The 25114-nt window shown below is 38.2% G+C and overlaps 1 protein-coding gene across 1 annotated transcript in view; it reads right to left on the minus strand.

Annotated features, from left to right (window-relative positions):
- Window positions 1–25114, minus strand: part of LOC102227210 (receptor-type tyrosine-protein phosphatase F-like) — a 157482-nt gene that overhangs the window by 49550 nt on the left and 82818 nt on the right. The window contains exons 9-16 of the mRNA XM_023329083.1: window positions 22270–22279; window positions 21892–22022; window positions 17004–17585; window positions 10190–10287; window positions 8186–8439; window positions 6733–6814; window positions 2195–2398; window positions 1827–1987 (exon numbers count right to left, since the gene is read on the minus strand). Coding sequence (XP_023184851.1) covers window positions 1827–1987; window positions 2195–2398; window positions 6733–6814; window positions 8186–8439; window positions 10190–10287; window positions 17004–17585; window positions 21892–22022; window positions 22270–22279 — 1522 coding nt within the window. The remainder of the gene's footprint in view (window positions 1–1826; window positions 1988–2194; window positions 2399–6732; window positions 6815–8185; window positions 8440–10189; window positions 10288–17003; window positions 17586–21891; window positions 22023–22269; window positions 22280–25114) is intronic.

Below are 25114 nucleotides of genomic sequence, written 5' to 3' on the forward strand. Positions count from 1 at the left end.
AGTGAAGTAAAAGTGAAAGTCATCAAAAATTTTCAGACTCGAGGAAAGTATGAAGTACTCCAAAATATACTTAAGTAAAGTAGTGAAGTATTTTTACTTCGTTACTATACAACACTGCTGGCTTAAGGTACTATAAATGATGTTACAAGGAGATTAATGAAATATTGAGACCAAAAAGAGACACGAGGAAGTATGACACTGAGATTTTTAAAAAAAGACACTAACCTTTCCTGTTTACTGCATCCACAGACAACAGACATTGAAACAGAAAAAAAAAATATTGTTAATAGACAATATTAAAAAGTAACCAGAAACTGTTAACCATAGTTTCCAACAGCCAAGTTCTGTCAATTTTTTAAAACGTTGTGGGGAAAGGAAAATAGATTTCAGAAAAGCATCAGTTTGTGCAAACCACAAGAGGCAACAGCATTAAGGATTAAATGTCTTTGTCCCAGCTCAAAACATCTCTACATTTTTGTGATAACTGTAACAAAGAACAGTGTTAGGAACCAAATGCGCGTCATGTTAGTGTAGTTTAACACAAAAGTATTTCAATGTGTGAATTTAACCTAATTAGAATACCTAATTTCGGACTGAATGAAAGACTAAAATCAAGGAGATATTTGGTTATTCTTGAATTGAGTCCCCCAGTAGGGTTACTATTGTTGGGAACCAGAGTTTTTGGCTCTTTGTTTGGGGGTTTTCTGTTGCCTGCTGCTTCCCTGTTCATTCACTAGATGGTGCCTGGAGACTGCACCACCTTGGAGGGTGTGCCAGCTGACTGGTGTCTTCCTCACCTGTGATCTATCACCTAATCATCCAGGAGTATATGAGGAGCAGGCTGTCAGCACTTTGATGCCTGAGTGTTTGGCAGTTATGGTACTCTGCGCCCCTCTGAGCTTGCGCTCTGTATTTTTCTGAGATTACATCTAGTAATATATTCCTGTTGCCTGTTCCTCAGGTGTTTCCTTGTGATGCCTTGGACTTAACCCCTGTGAAGCCTGAGTTCCTGGCTTTCTGGATTTTCCCCCTCGTGATGCCCATCTTTTCAAGTAAGATCAATCCATTCTTTCTCTGAAGCTCCACTTTCCAACAAACATCAAAGTCACCATCTCTCTCACACTGTTCTCCAGACTACAGATGACCCCGGCTTCCTTCCATAGGACAAGAACCACACAATCTCACTTTTCATTATTTAAAAAACTATCTGATTATCTGTTCTCCTGATTGTGTTCTGTATGTGGGTAAAATGACTAGAACCCAACATGACAACTATACCTTTACCAGTAGGGCAAGGCATAGGTTATTTAGGAGAAGGGGCAAGCATGAGGACCAGAATTAGGAAGGTGATGAATTAAACAGTTGTGGGTTATTCTAATAAATTCATACACCATTGCTCATATAAAAACATAGTGTACCTGAGAATACAAAGCTGCTTGGAAAAGAAGTAAGTGATAGCTGGAATTTCTCTGTTTTATTTGGTGTCAATTTTTAAAATTGTTCTGCAGAAGGTTCTTTTGCACTTAGTTCCATATTCTGCATGAAGTTAGATGTATGTTGCGTATTTACAGACTAAAAATCGGGGGCACAACCAACAATAGATCATGCGGTTATTCGCCATATAAACCAAATAAGACATGGTCCAAACAACTTTTCATTGCAGGAAAAATTCTAATATTGCCTCAAGAAGTTTGGCGACTGAAACAATTCACCATCAAATGTGGTTATAAAGTGTCTGTAGGAGTAGATGCAATAGGAGGAAACTGATATCTTGGCTCAGTGATTTATTTACAAGTGATTTGTTAAAATCTCAAAAGTACACTCACCTTTTAAAGAGTAAAATAGCAATCACTGTGATAATAATGATAATGACAGCCAGCACTGGACCAACCACCCACAACATCTCTGGGTCCTCCTGAGCTTGGCTTGTGACTTCACTGACATTCACCATGAATGTGTCAGAAAATGGACTGGCAACAAACGTCCTCTAATTCAGAGAATCATAAAGCATAAAAGCTATGTTTACATCTACTTTTGTAAACAAAGTCCATACAGGAAGAACACAATACAGTAGTGAAAGCAATTGCATCATGTTGAGTTTTGTATTGATACAATATTACGAACTTTATTATGTTTTGAAAAGAGGCATGTTTTAAAAGTCTCATGTCTTTTAAAACACACAAGGGATACTTACAGATTCTAGATCTTTTAGATCTGCCAGAACAAAGCAACGGAACTGTTGAAGGATAGGAAGAGGCCTGTTATAATAGCCATTGTATTTCTTTTCATCGGCAAGCATGAAGATCTCTGGCAGAACAGCCATCTTGGCAACAATGAAGGGCTGTAGAAAATCTTGACTGTGTGTCTGCCCTGAGTTGTCAGCATCAGCCTCCAGGATCTGCAGTGGGACAAAACATTCTGAATTTGTGAAGACATGATTACCAAATATAATTAGCCAAAACAATACTTGTGACAAGCTTAGATTTCTCAATACAAACATAATGACTCACAGCTAGTAAAGCTGGTTAATGCATAGTCAATATTAGCTTAACCATTTATTTTTTCTTTGCTCATGAAGCCTTCAAATCACAGGTTCTATCTCAAATGTAAACCAATAAAAGATCACAGCTAGGCTTTGAAATCAGATGGTTGGAACAAGTTGCAATAGAAATACTAGGAATGTTATAAGGTAACATTATTATTGCTCTTGGTTATAAAAAAACGGTGGAAAAGGGGCACATGTTAATGTGCCCCGTTTTTTTTCGAGGTTTGCCCTGCTTTTTAGGTTCCTGCTTCGGAGTAGGGCCAGCTGGGCCGGTGTTGTGTAAGATCATCATACGCTGTCAGATTATCATATGCTTAGCACGAAGTGACAGCTATATTTATCAGACAAGTATACACTGTCATTATCATATATTATTTAATCAGGAACATAGAATCATAATGTAGATCGTCATACACTTTGCTATTAACAGCTGTATGACATCCTGACTTAGCGGTTAAGTAGGTTAATGAGTTTTACATGGTTGTGTGTTGTAGTTGACTGCAGCTAGACCCTGCTTTAAGTATATTTGTAATGTGTTTATAGATATATATACTGCATATATATATAGCTCCTCAGTGGCAGTGCCCCAGGGGTGGGATGAGATTAGCCCGGAGTCCCTTACGGCTCTGGATGTTGTAGGGTTGTGTTGGCTGACCCGACTTTGCAATATTGCATGGACATCGGGGGCAGTTTCCCTGGATTGGCAGACTGGGGTGGTGGTCCCCCGGTTGAAAAAGGGGGACCGGAGGGTGCTCTCCAATTATAGGGGGGTCACACTCTTAAGCCTTAACTCCATTGGATAGTCGAACCTCAGATTCAGGAAGAGCAGTGTGGTTTTTGTCCTGGTAGTGGACAAAAACTAGAACCAGTCAGAATAGAAGGAATACAGCTTTATTTGTTCTCAATATAACTTGATCAGATGAATCATAATTAAACGTATTGAAAAGTTAAAAACACTCCGAAATAGAGCCGAGCCGGGTTGCTGAAGTAGAGCCAGTGGAAAAGGGGCAATGTACAAAATTATTAGTAGCCTATAGAATTTTTTTTTTTACATAATTGATCAGTGTAGTCAGTATTTTCTAAATGGACTGGATATTTTGATTGTGTCAGTTCGTATTGATAAAGAGCTAACAGATCAGAGCTATTCACTATGGGAGTTGGTATTGTTGGAATAGTAAAAAAAATTGCCTTCTAGATTGTACAGTTGAGATTGTAACTGAATGAGCAAAAGGTTACCACTTCACAAGAGGCAGCTGTGATGGCAGAAGAATTTGCTTTTACTCACAAAAATGTTTATATGAGTAAATCTAAACCATTCTCTCATGACAAGAGAGGGAAAGATATTAAGCCACAATCTCAGGTCAAGAGCACTCCAACTTTTAAATCAGAGACAATGGTTTTATTGGGGCATATACAGTAGTTTCTAACTGTTTAGCACTAATATTTATACAGGCACCCCAACCACCAAAACCAGCTAAAGAGGTTGGCCCAGTAAAGACTCTGAGATCCTCCCCACATCTATCAAACTTGACTAAACCTCATTACATCTTAGCCCTTCATTTTTGATGAAGGACAAAGATACTGCCCTCAGTATCTTCTCTAGTGGACACTGGTGGTTCTCTCAGTGTCCACTAGTGAAAGGATGGATGACTGGTTCCCAGTACGTTCATCCTTACACTTAGACTTATTGTCATTGCCAAGTGAAATTGGCAATGAAATGTCATCACTTGGCCACCGGAGCACACACAAAAACACAAATGTGTCAGGACTTCCAGGAGCGTATCCAAGATGGTGGGTTAAATCCTTAATCTTAATAATGATCAGTGACCAGGAAAACTGCACTAAACGCGATAAATAGATTCAGTTCTTCTTCAAAATTATATATTATGCGTCATTGCCAGGCAAGGACTGAACAAAGCTAGCATGATGCAGGCCACGGACCCTAGTGAGGAGAGCAAGCTAACGACTGCTAAGGTTATCCAGAATCTATGCAGCAATATTAAAGAAATGCACAACAACTTCATTGCAATGAAAAATGACATCAAGCAGGACCTGACTAGCTTTAGGTTTGATATGAACAAGAAACCGGAGGTCAGCTCGGACATTCTAAATCAAGGTGCTAGGCTAACAGAAGCAGAACAACGGCTGTACGAGCTGGCCTTCAGGCTTTTGAAAACTGTCATGTGGCTCGTCATATATTATGAACTCTGCAGCAACAGATAGTTAGTTACGTGGATCACCTCCACACTGGGGAAGTCCTCAAGATTATATAACAAGTCTTTTTTTACTGAGACAATACTGATCATATCCTAAATATCCGAGTATTTTTTTGAGATACCTCGTCATTTCCAGCCTATTTAGGGCATTTGCCTACTGCTGTGATCCATTTTGCTTTGATTTGATCCAGAGAAATCCACTTGCGGACCTCCATCTGAATTTTGCACGTCATCCGGGTCACATGTCTGAAACCTAGCAATAGTAGTTCAGGGAGAAGTTGGAGGAGATAGATTTTTTTCACAGATTATCTGTCTAATAAACTGTCATGACATGGTGACAGCTTTAACAAATATAGAGAAAACATATTTTTTATTAAAGTTATATACTCTAGCTTGAATGAAATACGACTATATAGCATTTTTTGAGAAGTGTGGATTCCTTCATTTATATTTTGCACGTTGCCTATGACTGTTGCTATTGGGGAGAGACCTTTCAGTAAGCTAAAACTAATTAAAAAAAATGTAAGCAACTTACTTGGATGCGGACTGTTTCATGTAAAATTCACTAGCAGTAAATTTTGTTCTAGTATCAGTCTTGGACCATAGAAAGCAAGGCAGCTGTTTTCTTTGGTCCAAATTTGATGCCTTTTATGGGTCAAATAGACTCAAGAAAGTCTACAGCAGAATCTGTGCAGGGTACATGAAATTTCAAGACAAACAAGGAATTCTGGAGAGAAATGTGCTGCCTGGTGTCAGAAAGCTTGGTCTTATTCAAATTCTAAAATACTTTACTGATCCCAAAGGAAAATTAAATGTTGTAACTCTGTAATTAATTTCAGATTTTTCAAATAGTTATTGTAAATGGTGGTGGCTGTGGACATATGTTAAAGGAAGGATATCCTTTAACATATAGTATGTCTATGTCTTCAGGGAACCTGAAGAAACGTCTGACTTTGACTAATTTTCTTGATTTCTTCATCAGGTTGTTGAACCTTTTAAGTTGCTGGTTATGTTCCTGCTGCTCCAAGATGATGGCAGAAGAGATGACGCTCTCAACAACAAACTTATAGAAGATGTGCAGTATCTTGCTACACACCCTAAAGAATCTTAGCTTTCTCAAGAAGTACATCCTGCTCTGTCCCTTCTTATAGATTGCTTCACCATTGTTTCTCCAATCCAGAACACAAATGTATTTTTATTCCTCAAACACCTCTACTACTTCTTCCATGATGGAAATAGGGTTTGATCTAACCCTACTAATACGGACGGAAACTTACTGACAAGAGTTCAATGTCTGGACCGCAGAGAAGACACTTCACAGTCACTGGATGACACCATCTGTGGTTCACAAGGACTGTTATTCCACTGCCTGTTCTTTTCATCTTTGTCTGCTCGTATGTTTAAGAAGCCTTGCAGAGAGATGTTGGAGTCAGGGATATGATCCTGCATATCTTATACTCTTGCTGAGCCCTTGTCAGGACTTGAAGTTCATTCAACTTGTTCACTTGCGATCTCACACTGCTCATTAGGATTGAGGTTAGAGTCGGGAAGAGATGGTTGGAACTTCCTCTTTCTCTCTCTTCTCTTTGCTTCTGCATGCATCAACAATGCCTTGTTTTCAACTCCCCTGGGATTTTTGGCTTCAGTTATGGCATAATTTTAGCTTTGGCAATGTTAAACAGCTGCTCCCTGTTGTAAACCATCTTCTTGCTAAGGTGACACATCATAACAAATGTACAAAATATCAAAATTATTAGTGAAAATCACTCCAGCATCCAAAATCTCTAAGATAAAAGTTATTGAATCTTTAGTGTACAAGTCTAAGTCCTGTATGACCTCTTTGTTTTAGTGACAGAGTCTGAGCCACAAACTTGAGTAAGTTTGTTTGGTAATATTCACATATAATTTTTGTTTTAAGGTTTGAGCATTATTATTTTAGATTTAAAAAAACATAAGGACATATTCACTGACCTCATATATGTCTATATCTTCAGGGTTTTCCCATCTCTCCAAAGAAACAAGGGTCTCAGAGACTACAACTACGTAGAACCACCTGCAATAGACAAGGATATACATACAAATGCTGCAGAAAAAACAAACTGAGAATTTTTTTTAAAACAAAAGTTACATCTTTCAATAATCTGTGAGCCAATTAAAAAGAAAAAAAAAGAATTCAAAAGATATATTTTTGGGCAAATTTGTACACACTGTGAGGGGCTGACGTTCTATCCAGGGTGTACCCCACTTTTTGTCCAATCACCGCTGGAGATAGGCAATAACTACCTCCAGCTGAAAACCAGCCTCTTGTCCTAAGCCATTTGCTTCATACAGAGGGCCTGGACTCCAGGTTTTTAAACGATTACTTTCCTGAGGTTTCCTATGTAGTTCCTATAATGGAGTCTAAATGAAAACATTTTCATTGTGCTTCAAAAAGGGATTTGAAGCACATTTATTTCATTGATTAGCCATATCTACATCATATAATCCCTTTGAGTGTCATTTCATGCAGAAATTGAATTTCATTAGGCATGAAATGAGCCTTGATGACTTTATGGCAGAAAAAAAATCCTATTTTTGACATTTCATGGGACAGTTTTTCAGTGTGGCACTGAATGATTTCAACCATATCTGTAAGATATAATCCCTTTGAGTGAAAAAGTAATTTATGCAGAAATTCCATTTCATTGGACAGAAAAGGGTAAATGAGAAACTTTTAACTTGAGCATAAAGCATGCTATTGGTGTTAACATAATTTTTCTAAAAGAACTCAATGACCAAGAAAGTCATTCACACCACTGGTGTCAGTGCTGTGTCACACCATTTAATCAGGTGTGACAAACTTAATGACACACCTGGTAAGGTCAAAACACTTAATCAGGCAGCATACTCTCCCATGGCCTATTCCTTCGAGGATACCCGATCACTTTTTGGCACACCACCTGGTTTGTTCCTGCATGGGTGGCAGTATGTCTCCTTGGGTTAACAGTATTTATTGCAAATAGTGAACACTATCACTATTTGTCATTATTTGGATGCTACACTGCTACACTGAGCCTGCTGGGCTTTTTCCCCATCCCATAATCCCTACTTAGTGATTTCACAACAGTGACATATAGTCCATGATATATTTCTAGTCAACACCACATTTTCTTTTCTCATCAAATACCAATTCTATTCCATCGTTATCAAAAAAGTTGTAGTTACTTTAGTACTGCTGGCATTATATCTCAAAAAGCTATCCAATAGTGACTTTACAGCAGAAAATAATCATGCATCTTGGTATGAAGCCAAAGAAATAGTACAACTAAAGAAAAAATATCAAAAGGAAAGTACTGCATAATTTTTATTTTCACTTATGTTCCATGTATTTTTAAAACTGAATAAGACTATTTTTCAGCATGTTTTCCACAAAAAAAGTACAGACCTTACATGGGCTTCAGCTGGGACCTCAGGCATAACAATAGTCACCCTGTCTTCATCCACAGTTGGCTGATATCGAGTTGGTTTCACTGACAGCAGGTCTGGAGCGGTTCGAACAGAAACCTGCTGTTGAAGGTCACCAGCTCCATTCCCATAGCTCTTCAGTACAAAAGAATAATATGTATCTGGTTGTAGCTGTGTGATCAGCTTTTTCTTCAGGTCACCTTGAATTTCTACCTTTTGGTTGTTGTACAGAATCTGAAAGAAGGATTATTACTATTATAATTTTAAGTGTTTCCAGCTCAAAAATGCAAAAAACTTGTAATTTTAAGACATGTTAACTTCAGTTAACTTCAGTTCTCATTAAAATTATATATCAAATAGACTTAAAAGAAATTTTATTTCCTAATGTAATACCTTGAAATTAGATGGATCTCTGTCTATTTAAAAACTCCTGCTCTTTCTGAAACTCTATCATCAGGCAGTCATCACACTACTCCTATTTTAACCCTTTAACAATGTTTTTTCTTTACCAGTGTTACACTGAGAACTAGCTCTTATGAGTTCAGCAGATATGCAGTTCTACCAGTTGTTTTCTAATTACTGCTGACTAGTCTGAAGGAGCTGAGAGGGGAAGCCCTGAGGAGGGCTTCTCTATGAGGTAGGAGCTCGAAAGCATGGAAAATACAGCTCTGAGAAGGAGCTCTGGATCTGGGTGAACCTGGAAAGTGAAATAAATGCTCCATTTAAAGCTTTTGGTTATCTATCTCAACACCCGAATGATGAAGTTAAATCCAGTCCAATTATGACTCACACTAGAAATGTTCGGCAGCATCTACATAGAAAAGTAAATATATGTCCCTTCACACAGGGAACAGTATCAGTGTGGAACAATCCAGAACTAAAAATCGACGGCAAAATGATCTTTGCGGAAGAGCTGGCATACAAAAGAGATTGATAATATGAATTGCTTCTTCCAAAATAATACCCTACTGTCTCTTCAACTATTTCAAGAATTATATGACCCAAATAAAGATTTATGGAAGTTCTTACTTCTCAGAAAACTGAGACTGCCTCACAAAATTAGAGATCCGAGGTAATCATACGCACTGAGTCACCAATATTATACTTGAGTTGAAAAATTCAAAAAAAGTACAATTGTTAAAAATTGTCCTCGTCACGGCAAGGTGAGTTGTAGTAAAGACATTGGAACAAGAGCTTTACAGAATGGCTGTGGCACTTTGAGAGACCGTCTCTTATGAATGGCTCATCCACAAGATAAACACTCAGATAGAGGAGTGTGAGAACCTTTCCTAAAATTAAGAGAGGAAAAGCTCAAAAATTGCTGGTCCATAATAAAAAATGCAGTGTTTTTTTAAACTCAAGTCCTTCTTAGAGACCATTTCATTTATCATCTTTTGTGTGTTTGCTTGTTTTATGTTTGGCATGATCATATAATGCACAACTGCCTGTCATGCATTATATAATTATACCCATTAATCACATTGTCATATACTGCAGTGTGCGGTGGTGAGGCAGAACGCTGTAGACCCAGATGAGATGAATGATGGTGGTTTAATGATGAGAAAAATGGCACAAAAACATCAAAAGTCCAAAACCCAGGCAGCACAGCTGAGCGGAAGACAAGAGCTCAACACTGGTAGCTCTGGTGAACGAATGGAGCGCTCAAACAGACTGATGCACACATACAGCAAGGACCCAACAGAGACGCAGAGGCACAGGTGACATTAAATACACAGGAGGTAATCAGGGAACAAGACACACCTGGGAACAATCAAGCGGAAGACAGGACAACACAGACACTCAAAATAAACACACAGAAAAACATAGATCAAAACACACGTATTGCAAATATAAACATACTCAATATTTTAAGGAAGAACTGACTATATCTTGGGATCTGCAGGTTTACCAATAGAAACTAATCCCATTTACTGGTAAATGATTATGATGTATTTTTGTATCAAATTAAAGTTATTAATCTTACCTTGAGTTGAATTTGATATTTGTATGTTTCTAGTACTTCCCAGGACAAAAGGACAGAGGTTTTCATCACAGCCTTCACATCAAAGTTTTTGACAAACACTGAGGAAAGATGAGGGTCATTTTCAAACATGTTGCACCACAATGATGACAATGTCATCAAATTACAAGTGTGTGTGATAGATAGATAGGGTAGATAGGATAGACTGCATCTTAAGTCGAGTCGAGCAAATCTCAATCTCGTTGTAATCTGTTGATGTCAATGACAAATAAATCTTATCTATCTTATCTTAGTTTACACACAATTTTCATTAACCCCAATTTCTGTACTAAATTTTTCTATTGACCTGATGTAGTATAATCTTAAATGTTATGTTGTAATCACCTGTAGGCAGAAAATAAAAGAAACAGAGCCTTGAAAACATCAGTCTTTGTGTAATTTATACATTACTTTTCACTTAAATCGGTGTTGTGCAAACTTTTTGTCATGAGAGCCAAACTTGTGAAGCTGAAAGCCTTTTGGCCAATGAAATCCATTTTATTATTTTCCAAATTTTGTTTTATCTCTTCCAATTTAACCAAAAGTATTAGTTATCCAAAAATGCATAATTGTGGTGAGACTGAAAAATAAAGTTACAAATCAATAGCCAGCAGTCAACATTTCCTGTTATTATACAAATGAAACTGACTATGGTGGTTGAACAAGGTGTTTGTTTTCCCCTCAATTTTTAAATCTAATTTAATCTAATAATCAAATTTTTAATAATAAAAAAATCTTTTTAAAAATGCTTTAAGAGTTTAACTTAATACCAAAAGTGCTTATCACATAAAAAAATACAAGAAAGTTGTGTACACTTCCATAAGGAAATGAACCTTTGTTCATTTGCTTTTTTCTGTCTGTCACAGGAAGCTCCATTGAAGTAAAGACCATCAATGTTTTGGTGTTACTTTCATATTCCTGCAACTGTGGCTGCACTCCCATTGGCAGCTGGGGAGTGCAGCCGTCAAGGGGCAAGGGTAGGGGGCTAGTGCCAAACAGCACTGGCCCCTACACAGGCCTGTTTGAATTGCTTTGCCAAATGTGACCAGAGTTCGTTTCGTGTGTCTTTTTTTTTTCCTTACAGGAATATCAGATTCCCTATGGAAGCCCGTTTCCGCCACTCTGTAAAAAAAAAAAAAAAAATTATCTTATTATAATGAGATACTATCTCATTATAATGAGATACTATCTCATTATTTTGAGATACTATCTCATTATAATGAGATACTATCTCATTATTTTGAGATACTATCTCATTATAATGAAATACTATCTCATTATAATGAGATAACTTGAGTTGGCCCTATAGCTTGAGATATGCTCAACTTGATAGAAAGAAATGGATATTGATAATATCATTGAGTAATACTTCAGAAGTGGTTTTACTAATCTTGAAATCTTGCGAGTTTTGGAAGAAACCCATAATGTTAAATTAAGTCTCCGGACGCTGGAGAGAAGACTGCACTACTTTGGCGTAGAAAAAATAAGACAGATGTTGCAGAAGTGGCCTCTTTTATTGAGCAACAACTAAATGGATCTGGGAGACAGCACGGCTACAGGTGGATGCACCAGAAATGTTGGATGGCTGGCATAGTCACAGACAGGGAAACAGTACGTCTTTTGATGCGCCTATTGGATCCCAATGGGGTTGACCTGCGTGCACAAAATCGCTTGAGACGACGCTTATATGTCAGTCGGGGACCAAACTATGTCTGGCACATCGATGGGTACGACAAATTAAAGCCTTATGGGATATGTATTAATGGATGCATAGATGGCTTTTCAAGGAAAATGATCTGGCTAGAAGCTAATAAGACTAATAATGACCCTCACATTATTGCTGGCTATTTCATTGATGCTGTGATGGAGTATAATGGATTTCCACAAAAGATACGAATGGATCATGGCACAGAGAACACTTATGTGGCAGCGATGCAAAGATTTCTGCACAACACCGAGAATGAAAATGGTTTTGAATCTGTTATTCTCGGTCAGAGTACAGGAAATCAAAGGATAGAGCGATGGTGGTGAACTTTAAGAAGTGAATGTGCGCAATTTTGGATGGACCATTTCGACCAGCTTAAAGCCGATGGCTATTTTGTTGACAGGTTTCTGGACAAATCATTGATCCAGTTTTGCTTCCTATAAACAATACAGGTACTATAAATGTACTTCTTGCTTTCAGCACACAAATTTGAAATAAGTTACAAATAATACAAAAGCATGAATTTGTTTTCTAACAACTATTTTTTTTTTTCCTTTTTTTTTATCAAACAGGTGGAGCTGGATCAAGTTGTCCATACATGGAATGACCATCGTATACGATCTATAAATAATCCTGGGGCTCCTCCTGGTCGTCCCACATTAATGCATGGTGTTCCCAACCTGTATGGGGTTCCAAACTTTTTACAGTCTGCTAATCTAACAAAGCTGGAAATGTGTATAGAAGATTGTCGTTTCAAGGACTTTCCCTGTGATGTCGATGTATTTCACTTATGCACTGAACTCATGACTGAGCACAGACTGGTAATGACAGATGATGTGTATGAAATTACTAATCTTTATGTAAGACTCCGTCAAATGATCAGTGACGGGCTGAGGGAATAGTTTCTCTAAGTCACCCAGGTCCACAAAACATCTAACAAGTCAGATATTATGTCTATATGTCCTGTGTAAACACTGATTGTAAAACTAAAATGCATGAATGAGTTACAATTTGTTTCCATGGTTTACCTAAAAAGACTATACATTTTAGTTTCCTTCAATGTTGTGGTCAAGGTCAATTTATTAATTTCTGTGTTTAATCTTATTTATTAATGGAAAATACTAGCCTCCTGTTCAAAACAGTACTAAATAGTACCAACATTTGCAGGCTCTCTGTTTTCTTAGCCTTACTTGTTCAGGGAAACTGTTGACATATGGACAGGAGTGTTACATGTACAAGCAATGTTTTAATCATGTTATTAGTAACAGATAACCAATATGCTATTGTTTGCAGTTGGTATTAATTTGATAAGAGTACAAATGTTGTCCTTACTCTTGACATATACATGTTTTTCAGTATTATGGCCAATCAATTTATTTACAGTGCAACAGCAAATCATAAACAGGCTCTAAACTTTATTCAAAATGTATTTATTTTGTATTCTGTCAACAAAGAACAATCCATTACTTTGACATCCCCAAAAATAAATCACAAGTGCTTAAAAAAAACTTGCCTTGGTGTATAGTGCATTTAATAAGTTTAAGATAAAGGAATTTACCAAGTTGTGTCCAGTAAAACAAAAAAGACTCTTTTTATAACCTTCCACAAAGGAAATCCAATGTGCAAAAAAGAAAAAGAAATTAGAAAACGATTTTATTATGAATATGAATGCAATGTAACAAGTGGAACTGTCAACATAGTTGTGTCTCATAAAAAGATACAATAACAATAAACAGTTCCTATTTCTGTTTATTTTGGCTGTGAACTTCGAAATACTTCCTACAGTACGTAATTTTCACTTTACCTCTTATGATTTATTATGTCAGCTAACAATTAACATGTTAATTATGGCATAACAAAAGTCAACTACGTTTTGTTGTCTGGCATCATGGCTTTCCAGAGATAGAATTTTAACTGCTCTTTTTAGCATCCTTTGATACATCGACCTTCCTTGTTCCACCACCTCTTCTTGCTCTTACTTGTTTAAAAGCCTGTTGTTCTTCATCATAAAGCAGCCAGCCTATTTCTATTTTTCTCTTTGATTTCAGAGCATTCTTCTTTACAGTTGTTTCAGTTTGCTCTTCTTTTTCCATACCACAGCCATCTTCATGAGCAGTTTTTCTTTTACCCAGCTTTGATTTCAGGCGCTCAAACAGTTTTGATTTGCGACTGCTTGGGGGGCCATTTTCCTTCCTTTTACAGTATCCTGATACGGCTATGCGGTCTCCATATGATGGCAAATAATTCTTTAGGTCTTCATCTGTCATGAGCTGGATGACGTTGGTATCAATCTAAACAAGGACAATAAAAAATAATTTCTTTAAAACTACAAAAATGGAACTAAAATTGCATGCAAATTATTTGAATTAAATTAGATAACATTGCTAGACACATGCTTTAAAAAAAACTGTAGTTTTTGAAATACTGATTTAGTACCTTCTCTCTCAGCATGGTCTCGATAGTTTCCCCTGGAATATTCCTTTGCCTCAGGAAATCACTCAGGTCATCCATTCTGTGATCATACACTGGAAGAGAAGATACACAAGACCATCATCATATGTTTCTAATAAAATATAAAGCAAGTCATACTACAAATTATAATTTTACCTAAAAAACTAATCATAATATAGTCATTCATAATGCCATCCCTCCATCCATCCATTTTCTACCACCCTTGTCCCTAATGGGGTCAGGAGGTGCTGGTGTCCATCTCCAGCTAACATTCCGGGCGAGAGGCAGGGTCACCCTGGACAGGTTGCCAGTCTGTCGCAGGGCAACACAGAGACAGACAGGACAAACAACCACACACTCACACCTAGGGGAAATTTAGAGAGACCAATTAACCTGACAGTCATGTTTTAGGACTGTGGGAGGAAGCCAGAGTACCCAGAGAGAATCCACCATGCACAGAGAGAACATGCAAACTCCATTCAGAAAGACCCTGGACTGGGACATTTATAATGTCTTTAAGCACTATGTTTTTTCGTCAACTGATTTTACTAAGGCTAAACTAAAACTATTTCAATGTCACAAATAAATTCTTTCACAAAAATATTTAGCATCTTTTTAAACTTTTGTTTTATAATAACTATTACCACAGTTATTTCATTTGGGTAATTACACAAATGTATGCATATACAGTAGTTTTCCTTTTAAAATGGGCACATCTTGAGAAACCTCTTTAAATTCACAGAAAAGATAAGAAAGTATTTATTGGTAGTAACAATAAATTTTCTACTGCTAATCTTTAGCAGAAAATTAAGCCATCTGTGAAGCATAGAGGTCTTTCAATAGAGAACTGGAGAAACACGCTATGGCAGAGAACTCACATATACCTCTTGTGTGATCAGACAAGGCCAGTGAAACTGCAGGTGCTCCACACCATCAAGTCTTCTGTCTTTCTGAAACAACCTGCACTGTACAAAAGCAAGCACATTTGGTTTTGATTGTTACTTGAACTTACTGATTAAATCAATAAAAAAGATTTGCAGACAAACAAACAAACAAAAAAAAAAATATATATATATATATATATATATATATATATATATATATATATATATATATATATACTGTATATAGCCTATTTACATTTCTTTGCTTGGGGTGCAGTTACATAAATTATTTTGAATTTAATATTAATAAAAGAGAGAGAGACACAGAGAGAACGTGACAAAAAATGCCATGACATATTTTAGTTTAACTTAAAAAAATATATATACATAGGCTTAGAGGTATTGTTTTGGTGTCACAGTGGTTTGAGAGCGAGATGCAGCATCTACGAACTACTCACAAGTTATTACACCACGATTTTGTGGTAGACTGAACATGTGTCATTACAGCAAATAAACGTACCACGTAATCCTTCGATATTAACTACAGTTACCGGAAAGTCAGTTGTGGACTGACGAAGTAAAGAAACAGAAAACGTTAGCTTCAAAGATATGAATGCATCTTCTTAAGCTATCTTCAAGAATAGCTACCGTTGTCAGTATGCCAAATTGATGACTTTATAGTATGCTAGCTTACAGACTTAACTTAAATTAACAAAACCACATTTCTTACCGTTGTGAACAGCTATGTTTAGCTGGGTGCTTGCAGGCGGCAGGCGCGACTGACGGTACAGTCAAACCGCTACAGGTGGACTGAACCAATTCGAAATGGGGCTTCAACCTCCACAGTCTCCAAATGTCCTGAGCCTGTGTAGACTATCTCATTATAATGAGATAGTAACTCAAAATAATGAGATAGTAACTCAAAATAATGAGATAGTATCTCAAAATAATGAGATAGTATCTCATTATAATGAGATAGTAACTCAAAATAATGAGATAGTATCTCAAAATAATGAGATACTATCTCATTATAATGAGATACTATCTCAAAATAATTAGATACTATCTCAAAATAATGAGATAGTATCTCATTATAATGAGATAATTTTTTTTTTTTTTTTTTTACAAAGTGGCGGAAACGGGCTTCCATAGATTCCGGACACTGAGCAATAAGCACCTTCAACTTTCACTTCTACTGATTATTTAAATGTTTGAGTTAGACATGTAGTGATTCTGACAGAAAATGAAAAATTGAAAACATGCAGCTTCCAGTTTGAACACAAGCTTTTTGAAGTCAAACTTGTGCAACAAATGACATTCTACAAAATTTGCCTTGTTAATTCCTCTACTTTAAGTACGGCAGTACTTGTAACAAAAACACAGACCAAAACTCACCATTGCCAAATGGTGTTTTTACCTTTTTGCATCAAAACTAATGAGGCCAACAGTCTTTTTTTTCTACCCCTCCAGGGGTCTTTTGTGGGCTCTAGTGTCCCTTATACGAAAGTAGGCTGACAGAAAGGGAGAAGGTGAGAGGGGAAGACATGCGGCAAATGTCGGCGGGTTTGGGAATCGAACCAGCACCGGCCGCGTCGAGGACTCAAGGCCTCCAAATATGGGTCGCGCTATCCCCTACGCCACCATGGCACGCCCAACAGTCTTTTTTATCTGTTTTTTAAATTCAGACTCTCTCTTCAAGAGCTACACAGAAAGCGAAATGATAGATTCTGAAGCTCACCTGGCACAGATGTTGATGTGGTTCTGCTTTTAATGCTGGGGCTGAAAGGTCCTCCTCCCTTGTTGGTGAAAGCTTGGACTCTGATGTCATAAGTTGTGTCAGGCTGCAAGTCCAGGATAGTCATTTGTGTCTCTGTGGTACTATTGGTACTGTTGTGCTTGCTATTAATATCCCGATATACCACTACATACTTTATAATCTTTCCATTCCTCTCTGACAGAGGAGGTTGTTCCCAAACCAATACAGTTGAAGTGGAGGTGAGGCCTACCACTCTCAGATTCTGGGGGTAGCTACTGGGCATGTCTTCAGGGGTGCTTATCTCTTTTATATATTCTTCACCAGTGCCTGCTTGGTTTTTAGCAGATAGTTTGAAAATGTAAGTAGCCCCTTTAAGGAGGCGGGTAAATGTAAAATGATCATCTGTCTTCCTGAAATCTTTGACAGTAAATGTTTTCTCATCTGTTCTCTTGTACTGCAGTTGGTAGCCTAAATGCTCTCCCACCATTTCCTTAGGAGGTTGCCATTGGATCATAGCAGTATTCCCCATCATTGTACTGATCATCATACTGGGCTTTCCAGGCACTGCAAGAGAGATTTATATACACATATAAACGAAGTTATTTATATCTTATAACATACTGTATATATTGAACACACTTCAATATATTTGGTTAAATATCTTTACATGCACTATACTGCCAAAAGTATTCACACACCTGCTTTGACTCACATATGAACTTAAGTGATGCATTTAAGCTTATGAAGCACATTTGTGAGGTCACATACTGATGTTGGATGAGAAGGCCTGGCTCTCAGTCTCCGCTCTAATTCATCTTAAAAGTGTTCTATTGGGTTGAGGTCAGGACTCTGTGCAGGCCAGTCAAGTTCATCCACACCAGACTTTATGGACCTTGCTTTGTGCTCTGGTGCATATGGAAGAGGAAGGGGCCAGCTCCAAAGTTGGGAGCATGAAATTGTCCAAAATGTCTTGGTATCCTGAAGCATTCCTTTCCTTTCACTGAACTAAGGGGCTAAGCCCAGCTCCTGAAAAACAACCCTACACCATAATCCTCCTTCCACCAAACTTTACACAATGCTGTCAGACAAGAAAGTGTTCTTCTGGCAACCGCCAAACCCAGACTCATCAGATTGTCAGATGGAGAAGCGTGATTTGTCACTCCAGAGAACTTCACTGATCTAAAGTCCAGTGGCGGCGTGCTTTGCACCACTGCGTCCAACGCTTTGCATTTCACTTGGTGATGTATGGTTTAGATGCAGTTGTTCCACCATGGAAACCCATTCCATGAAGTTCTCTGTACACAGATCCTGAGGTGATCTGAAGGCCACATGAAGTTTGGAGGTCTGTAGTGCTGACTTGCAGAAAGTTGGTAACCTCTTCGCACTATGCCGAACCCCCGCTCTGTTAGTTTATGTGGCCTACCACTTCATGGCTGAGTGACTGTCATTACCAAACGCTTCCATTTTCTTATAATACAGTTGACTGTGGAATATTTAGGAGAGAGGAAATTTCACAACTGGCTGTTTGCAGCCTCTACATTTGATTGATCGCCTCCTAGATATTTTGATTGATCGGTTTCAAAACTTGGTCAGTTTGCTCATAGTGTCCTGTTTGAGTCTATATTTCTAGCCCACATGCAGAACACGACACAGGAGAGCAAAATATAGTATAAGTGAATTTATTAGAACAGCAATGATAGAATGCAGTGGAGATAACGGGTCTATCCGGGGATGGGGGGGAGCTGACGGAGTGGTCGGCACACTATAAAGAACACAGCAAGGAGATGGTGAGTTCACAGGATATAGAAGACGGGAGTGATGACAGTAAATTGTAATAATCTTACTTGTTGAACAGGAGTTTGTAGATTTGGAGGGATAACCGCAGTGCTCGGGGTCCTTGTGGTCCAGGAGGAACAACGCTTAGCCATGGAGATCCAGAAGGCTGCGAGGGAGTGTGTCGCAGGGCGGACAGGTAGGTTCAGGCAGAACAGAGACAGAGGAGAGGCACAACTGCCAGTCGGAACATCCAGGAGGAACTTGCGATCAGACAGAGGAGGTGAGTCTGGAAACTCGGGCAACCAGTGGATATGTTCCACGGCGTCACGAGGGAGGTCTAGTATAGGAAGCCAGGGGGAATCGTCACGAGGAGAATCCAGGACGTCTCAGGGAAAACACCTGAAGGCAGGAGACAACAAGGAGAATCACTAAGTGATCAGACAACGAGGAGAAAACAGAGACTAGCTCTAGGGGGCTCAGCGGTACCGTTACTGGCTAACACTCAGGCATCAAAGTACTGGCAGTCAGCTCCTCTTGTACACCTCGCCTGACGAGCCGATTGATCTCAGGTGTGCAGGATGACGACACACTGCTCCGGAGAGAGGTGAGTCTGGCGCTATCTGGTGGCTAGATGGTGAGAAGCAGCAAGTAGATTCCCACAAGGAAAACAAAGATCTCCGGAACACAACACATAGGGCATGTGGGATTAAATATGGGATCGAAAGCATTTTCGAGCAAGCTGAAGAGGCATGGCCAGACCTGAAAGTTTGACATGAAATAGAAAAATCTTTTATCTCCTACCTAATGAATATTTCCTCATTGCAATGTTTACATATAGAAATGGATGTCTCTATATTACAATGTCCCTACATTGATTCCATTGCAATAGAGCAATGGAAACAGAGTGGAGTGAATCTTTTTTTTCTGATCTACTGCAGGCTGCTGCACGACCTGCCTGCTGTCAGACTGGACGCTTGCAAGTGCTTCAGAGGTGGGAGGGGCTCAAGGAAGCTCTCACTACTCACAGTCAGTAGTTACAGTGAGTCAGTACTAACCAAGTTTGAAACTGATCGGAGCATTCACGTTTGGTCACCAAAGTTGCCGATAAACCAAAGAAAGTTGCAAGATTTGTTAATGGTCGATTTTTTGAGAAAAGAAATGTTGCTGGAGGGCTCTGAAAAATCACTAAGACAACACTTCAAGTTGATACCATGTTCTGTTTCACTTTGCAGTTAGCGCATGTTAGCGCTAAGGCAAATGTTAGCGCATGTGTTGTTTCGAGACAGTCCGACTCTGTACCACCACATAAAGTTAGATACTAATTGTTATTACCATTTTTGTTTAGAATAAATATATCTCCAATTCCCGATTCAGTCAGCAACAAATTTCTGTTACATTTCCTCCATGGTCATGTTTTAATAATTATAAGAAACTCTACAGTTGTGGTTAGCCAGTCCTTGTCTTATTCCTATTGAATACTAGTTATCCAGCCATTCAGCAAAAGCATCTTCTTGATCCCAGCTCATTTTCTGCTTCAATTCATTTCTACAATACTTGCCTGGGAAGCTCATCTGTCTTATGGGATCTAACCTCTTGTTTTCTGTGCTCATTTTACTGACCTCAATCTACTAGTTTGTTCACCCTATTCCACAGTACCAACTGAAGGCCAGCCAATACCAGGATAGTTTGAACTCATTATTCACTGCCACTTGCCTGTCCTATATCAAAATTAGCTATTCCAGTCATCAGAAATCATACAGTGCATTTAGCTAAGGAATAGCTGCTTCTGTTTCTAAGTAGTAGCAGCTAGGTTAAACTACCCTTAACCTAGACAAGAAAATATGGAGCTAAAACAGTCTCATAATCCACAAATGCACAACGGTTTTGTGTCTTTTTTATGTTGGTAGTCTGAATAGTTTAAAGAGATGTTTTCATGTACAGTGCCATCTCAACCTTACACAGACATAAATTTGCAGCAAATAAATCGAGTTTCAATCAGTTTTTTGCACTGTGGATCTTGTGCATTTGTGAGTCTTGATCGGTGTATTTGTGAATTATGAGACTGTTTTAGCTCCACAAGAAAATGCTCTGGCTTTACAGTTTCAACAAAATATGGTTGAATATGGTGCATGAAAATCCTTATTAAACTTTACCTCCTTCAGAATGGAGTTGACATTGGGACAGGAAAAGTGTGATACAAACCAGGATAGACTTTAAGAATCTTTTTCTTAAGAAGATACAAATCTTATTAGTGTGCAGTTTGTTAATTAAAAAAGACCTTTGTAAAAAAAAAATCTCTCTCTCTCTCAGAGTGAATGGAGGAGTGAATGGAGCTAGAGACGGTAGTGTTAGACTGAGCGGTTTTTTGAGTCTTCTCTCTACCCTTTTTCTACAAGGTGTTTTTGAACACTTTTCTCTTCACACAGTTACTTGATCTTAAGTTGAGTTTCGGTTGTCCCAGACTGGTCCGGTAGTGTTTTGGTACCGGTTTGGTTTGGCGTTTAGGCATCATGCCCGTTGTGGAGGGCAGTGCGGAGTTTGAAAAGTTGACACGTCGGCATGCTGTCAAACTCATACCAACAGTGAATTGTTCAGTTGAGGAGGCAGCCTTAGCTGTTGGAGGAGCGGTAGGTTGTGATAGTGTGAAATATGCTTCCTGTATGAATGGTGCGATCGTGATCTTTCTTGATAGTACATGTAAGGTGAATGATTTGGTTGAAAGGGGTGTTGTCATTCATGACACTTTCACACCGGTTCTCCCGCTGGTTACTCCAGCTAAAAAGATGATCATCTCAAATGCACCCCCGTTTATTAAAAATTATCTCCTTGTTAAGGAGTCGTCACGCTATGGACAGCTAGTTTCACCCATAAAGATGGTTTCTTTGGGTTGTAAATCAGTGCTTCTTAAACATGTTGTGTGTCATAGAAGGCAGGTATTTATGATCCTTAAAGACACAGCTAATGAGCTAAACCTGTCCTTAATTTCAAAGTAGATGGTTTTAATTATATGGTTTTTGCCTCTTCAGAGAACATGAAATGTTTTGGCTGCAGAAGGTCATATAATTCGATCGTGCCCAGAAAAGCTTAAGAATACACAGTTGGTGAATGCTGGTGATGGTGATGGTGCCGCCGACGCAGGTCAAGCGGCCACCTATGGTTTCACGGTAGTTGGTGTGGGTCTTGATGTTGCTGGTTCCGGGGTTCCTGGTGATCCTTCTGTTGTAGCTGCACAGGAACAGCCTGAAGTGTGATCCTTTCTAAATGGTGATCGTTCTAATGAAGTTGATATCACTGATAGTGAGATGAAACATGATCCGTCTGTGAGTAGTTTTTATGCAGATTCGGGGGGGGAAAAAGAACTGATTAAGTTTTTGGTGAAAGCTTTTGTGAGGATGACAGCATGTGTGATGAGGAGTTGTTGAAACTGTCCCAGAAAAGAAAAAGTTCTGAACCTGCTAACAGCAGCACTAACGCTCTCAGACCTAAGAGAGCGAACAAAGCAGGAGAGAGCAGTTTGGAGTCTGATAGTAACCTGCCCTTGAGCCAGGATCAGCAGACCTGTATCCTCCTGCTGAAATTAAGAAGTTTCTACAAAAAACTAAAGGACTCAGGCTGAGGTAGAAGAATACTTTCCAGATTTAAAAATGTTTATTGAATCCTTTTGGCCTTTAACAAAGAAAACTGGACATTTTGTTGATGATGTGTTAACAGATCAAGAAATTTATCGCTTAAAGAAACTGATTTTGAAAGTCAGAGCCCAAGCAATTACTGCTAATGAAGATGAGAATATTTAGAGAAATATTTTATGTTTCTCCATGTCTTTTCTTTTGTTTCTATTTCTATGTGTGATTTTAAAATAGGCACATTAAATTTAAATGGTGCCAGAGATGAAGTGAAAAGGGCTGAGTTGTTTAGCTTTATTGTTTTGAAGAAAATTGATATAATGTTAATTCAAGAAACACACAGCACTGCTGATAATGAGAGTGATTGGAAGAAGGAATGTGGAGGGGAGGTTTTTTTTAGTCAAGTCCAACTGTAGCGGTGGTGTGGGGATTGTGTTTTCCAAGAATGTTTTGCCTATTTCTTGTGAAGCAGAAGAAATAAGGATCTTCTCTTTTTTACAGTAGCTCTCAAATTTCATCACAATAGATCAGGGTTTCCCCTTGTGATGAAATGATACTGAATCTCTAGAATCAGTACATGAAAGCTACCTGCTCACAAGATGTGTTCACCTGATCACACAGTTTATAGGTGAAGATAGAAACAGTGTGTCTTCCAGCACAATCTGCATACTGCACAACTCAGGACATGATCTGTTGACACTGATACAGTACCATTCCAGCACTATATAATGAACATATTTTGGTCATTTTTCAGTCAAAGTAAGCTTATTGCATCAAATGATACATTATTGTGGTGGATGCTCCGCCCACCACCACATTGTGTTAGTATTTTTCTTTATATTATATTACAGTTTATACGTTTAAGTTAGTTATTTCATTTAGACATATATTTTCTAATGGGTGCACACTGATTTAATGTTTGTCTGAATGGTTTATTTATACTTGTTCTTTGTTTGAGGTGCTGCTGAGACAAACCAGCTGGAGGAGGAAACCTGGAGCATACCATTTGTTTTGAAAGACTGAAGGGGGAAGACTTGTTTCAAGTTGTTTTTAATTAGTTAATTTTTGTCACTTAAATATTCACTTATTGTTTCTGCTAAGTAAGAGTTAGTTTTGCTTTATTTATTTCATAGAATGCTTTAGTTAATTTTGTATTTATTTGTTCTTTTGTTATGTCGTGCCTCCCTCATGTGGTAGATTTAGGTTACTCCACCCCTATTTAAGCAGCCTTTTGTTCTTTGTTGGCAGGTCAGTTTTGTTTGTGTTCAGTTAGAATTCAGTTGACCTCAGTTAAATTGGGCCCAAAATTGTTATTTATTCTTTGACTTATTTTTGCATTAAATCTTTATGTTTTGTTTGCTATTTTGGAATAATTAAATTGAATTTTTGCTACTTTGAACATTTTTTTGTCCTCGTTTGAGTCTGGTCCCTTTTCTTCCAAGAATGTTTTGCCTATTTCTTGTGAAGCAGAAGAAATAAGGATCTTCTCTTTTTTACAGTAGCTCTCAAATTTCATCACAATAGATCAGGGTTTCCCCTTGTGATGAAATGATACTGAATCTCTAGAATCAGTACATGAAAGCTACCTGCTCACAAGATGTGTTCACCTGATCACACAGTTTATAGGTGAAGATAGAAACAGTGTGTCTTCCAGCACAATCTGCATACTGCACAACTCAGGACATGATCTGTTGACACTGATACAGTACCATTCCAGCACTATATAATGAACATATTTTGGTCATTTTTCAGTCAAAGTAAGCTTATTGCATCAAATGATACGTTATATTGCTTGTCATTAGGCCAATATATTTGACTTGGAGATTAGACAGCTCGAATATCCTAATTTGTGCAGCACATGACTCATTCATGTACTGTGCTGGAGTAGTGGTGTGTCTCTCACTGAGAACATTTTTATCATACGTTCTGTGAATTGTTTGCGCAAATAAACACATCACTCCAGAACAACACGACACTTGTTTCCCAGTGCACTATCTTGCTTCTGAGGTGTGCCCTTTAGATTCCCAAACACCTGTCCATTGGAAGGCCAAGCCTTTAAAAAAAAAAAAAAAAACGATCGTGTTGCGTTTTCTTGTTCGGCACTCATGTTCACAATGAACCACACTTCTTTTCATTAGATAGCTGTGTTCATTTTATTGCTAAGTTTTAGGTTCAACTTCTTCTTCAGAACAGTACTGCCTACACAAAAGAACTTGCTCCCATTGCCCCCCAAAGGACAACTGCAGTACAACATGCACATGCATAATATAATAAAACAGAAAATGACAGGATTCAGAACTTGCAGAATCTTGGATTTCCAGGTAATGGCTGGACCTTGTGGCGTTAAACTGAAACAATAACCTGTGGTGCTGCGTCTGTCCTCTACTGAGGATGTCCAGTCAGAGTCACTGGAGGCTGTGAGGTTCAAGTCTTCATTGTTTTTCTTTAAGCTTAGTTCATAGTCACAAGAACCTTTTAGATACTTCAAAACATGTTAAGCATTCACTAAATCCTAAGTCATATCTTTAGTTAATGTCTGGGAAAGTTTGCTCACTATCCAACTGATGTCTGGTCTGGTGCAGGTCATGCCATAAATCAGACTACCTACTATTTCGCAATAGTCTGTAGGATTCGCTACTTTTGTTTTATCCCATTGACGATTTTGTTTGTGATCATGTTGTCAGGATCTGTTCC

This window comes from Xiphophorus maculatus, chromosome 23 (genome assembly GCF_002775205.1).
Source record: "Xiphophorus maculatus strain JP 163 A chromosome 23, X_maculatus-5.0-male, whole genome shotgun sequence".
NCBI lineage: Eukaryota > Metazoa > Chordata > Actinopteri > Cyprinodontiformes > Poeciliidae > Xiphophorus > Xiphophorus maculatus.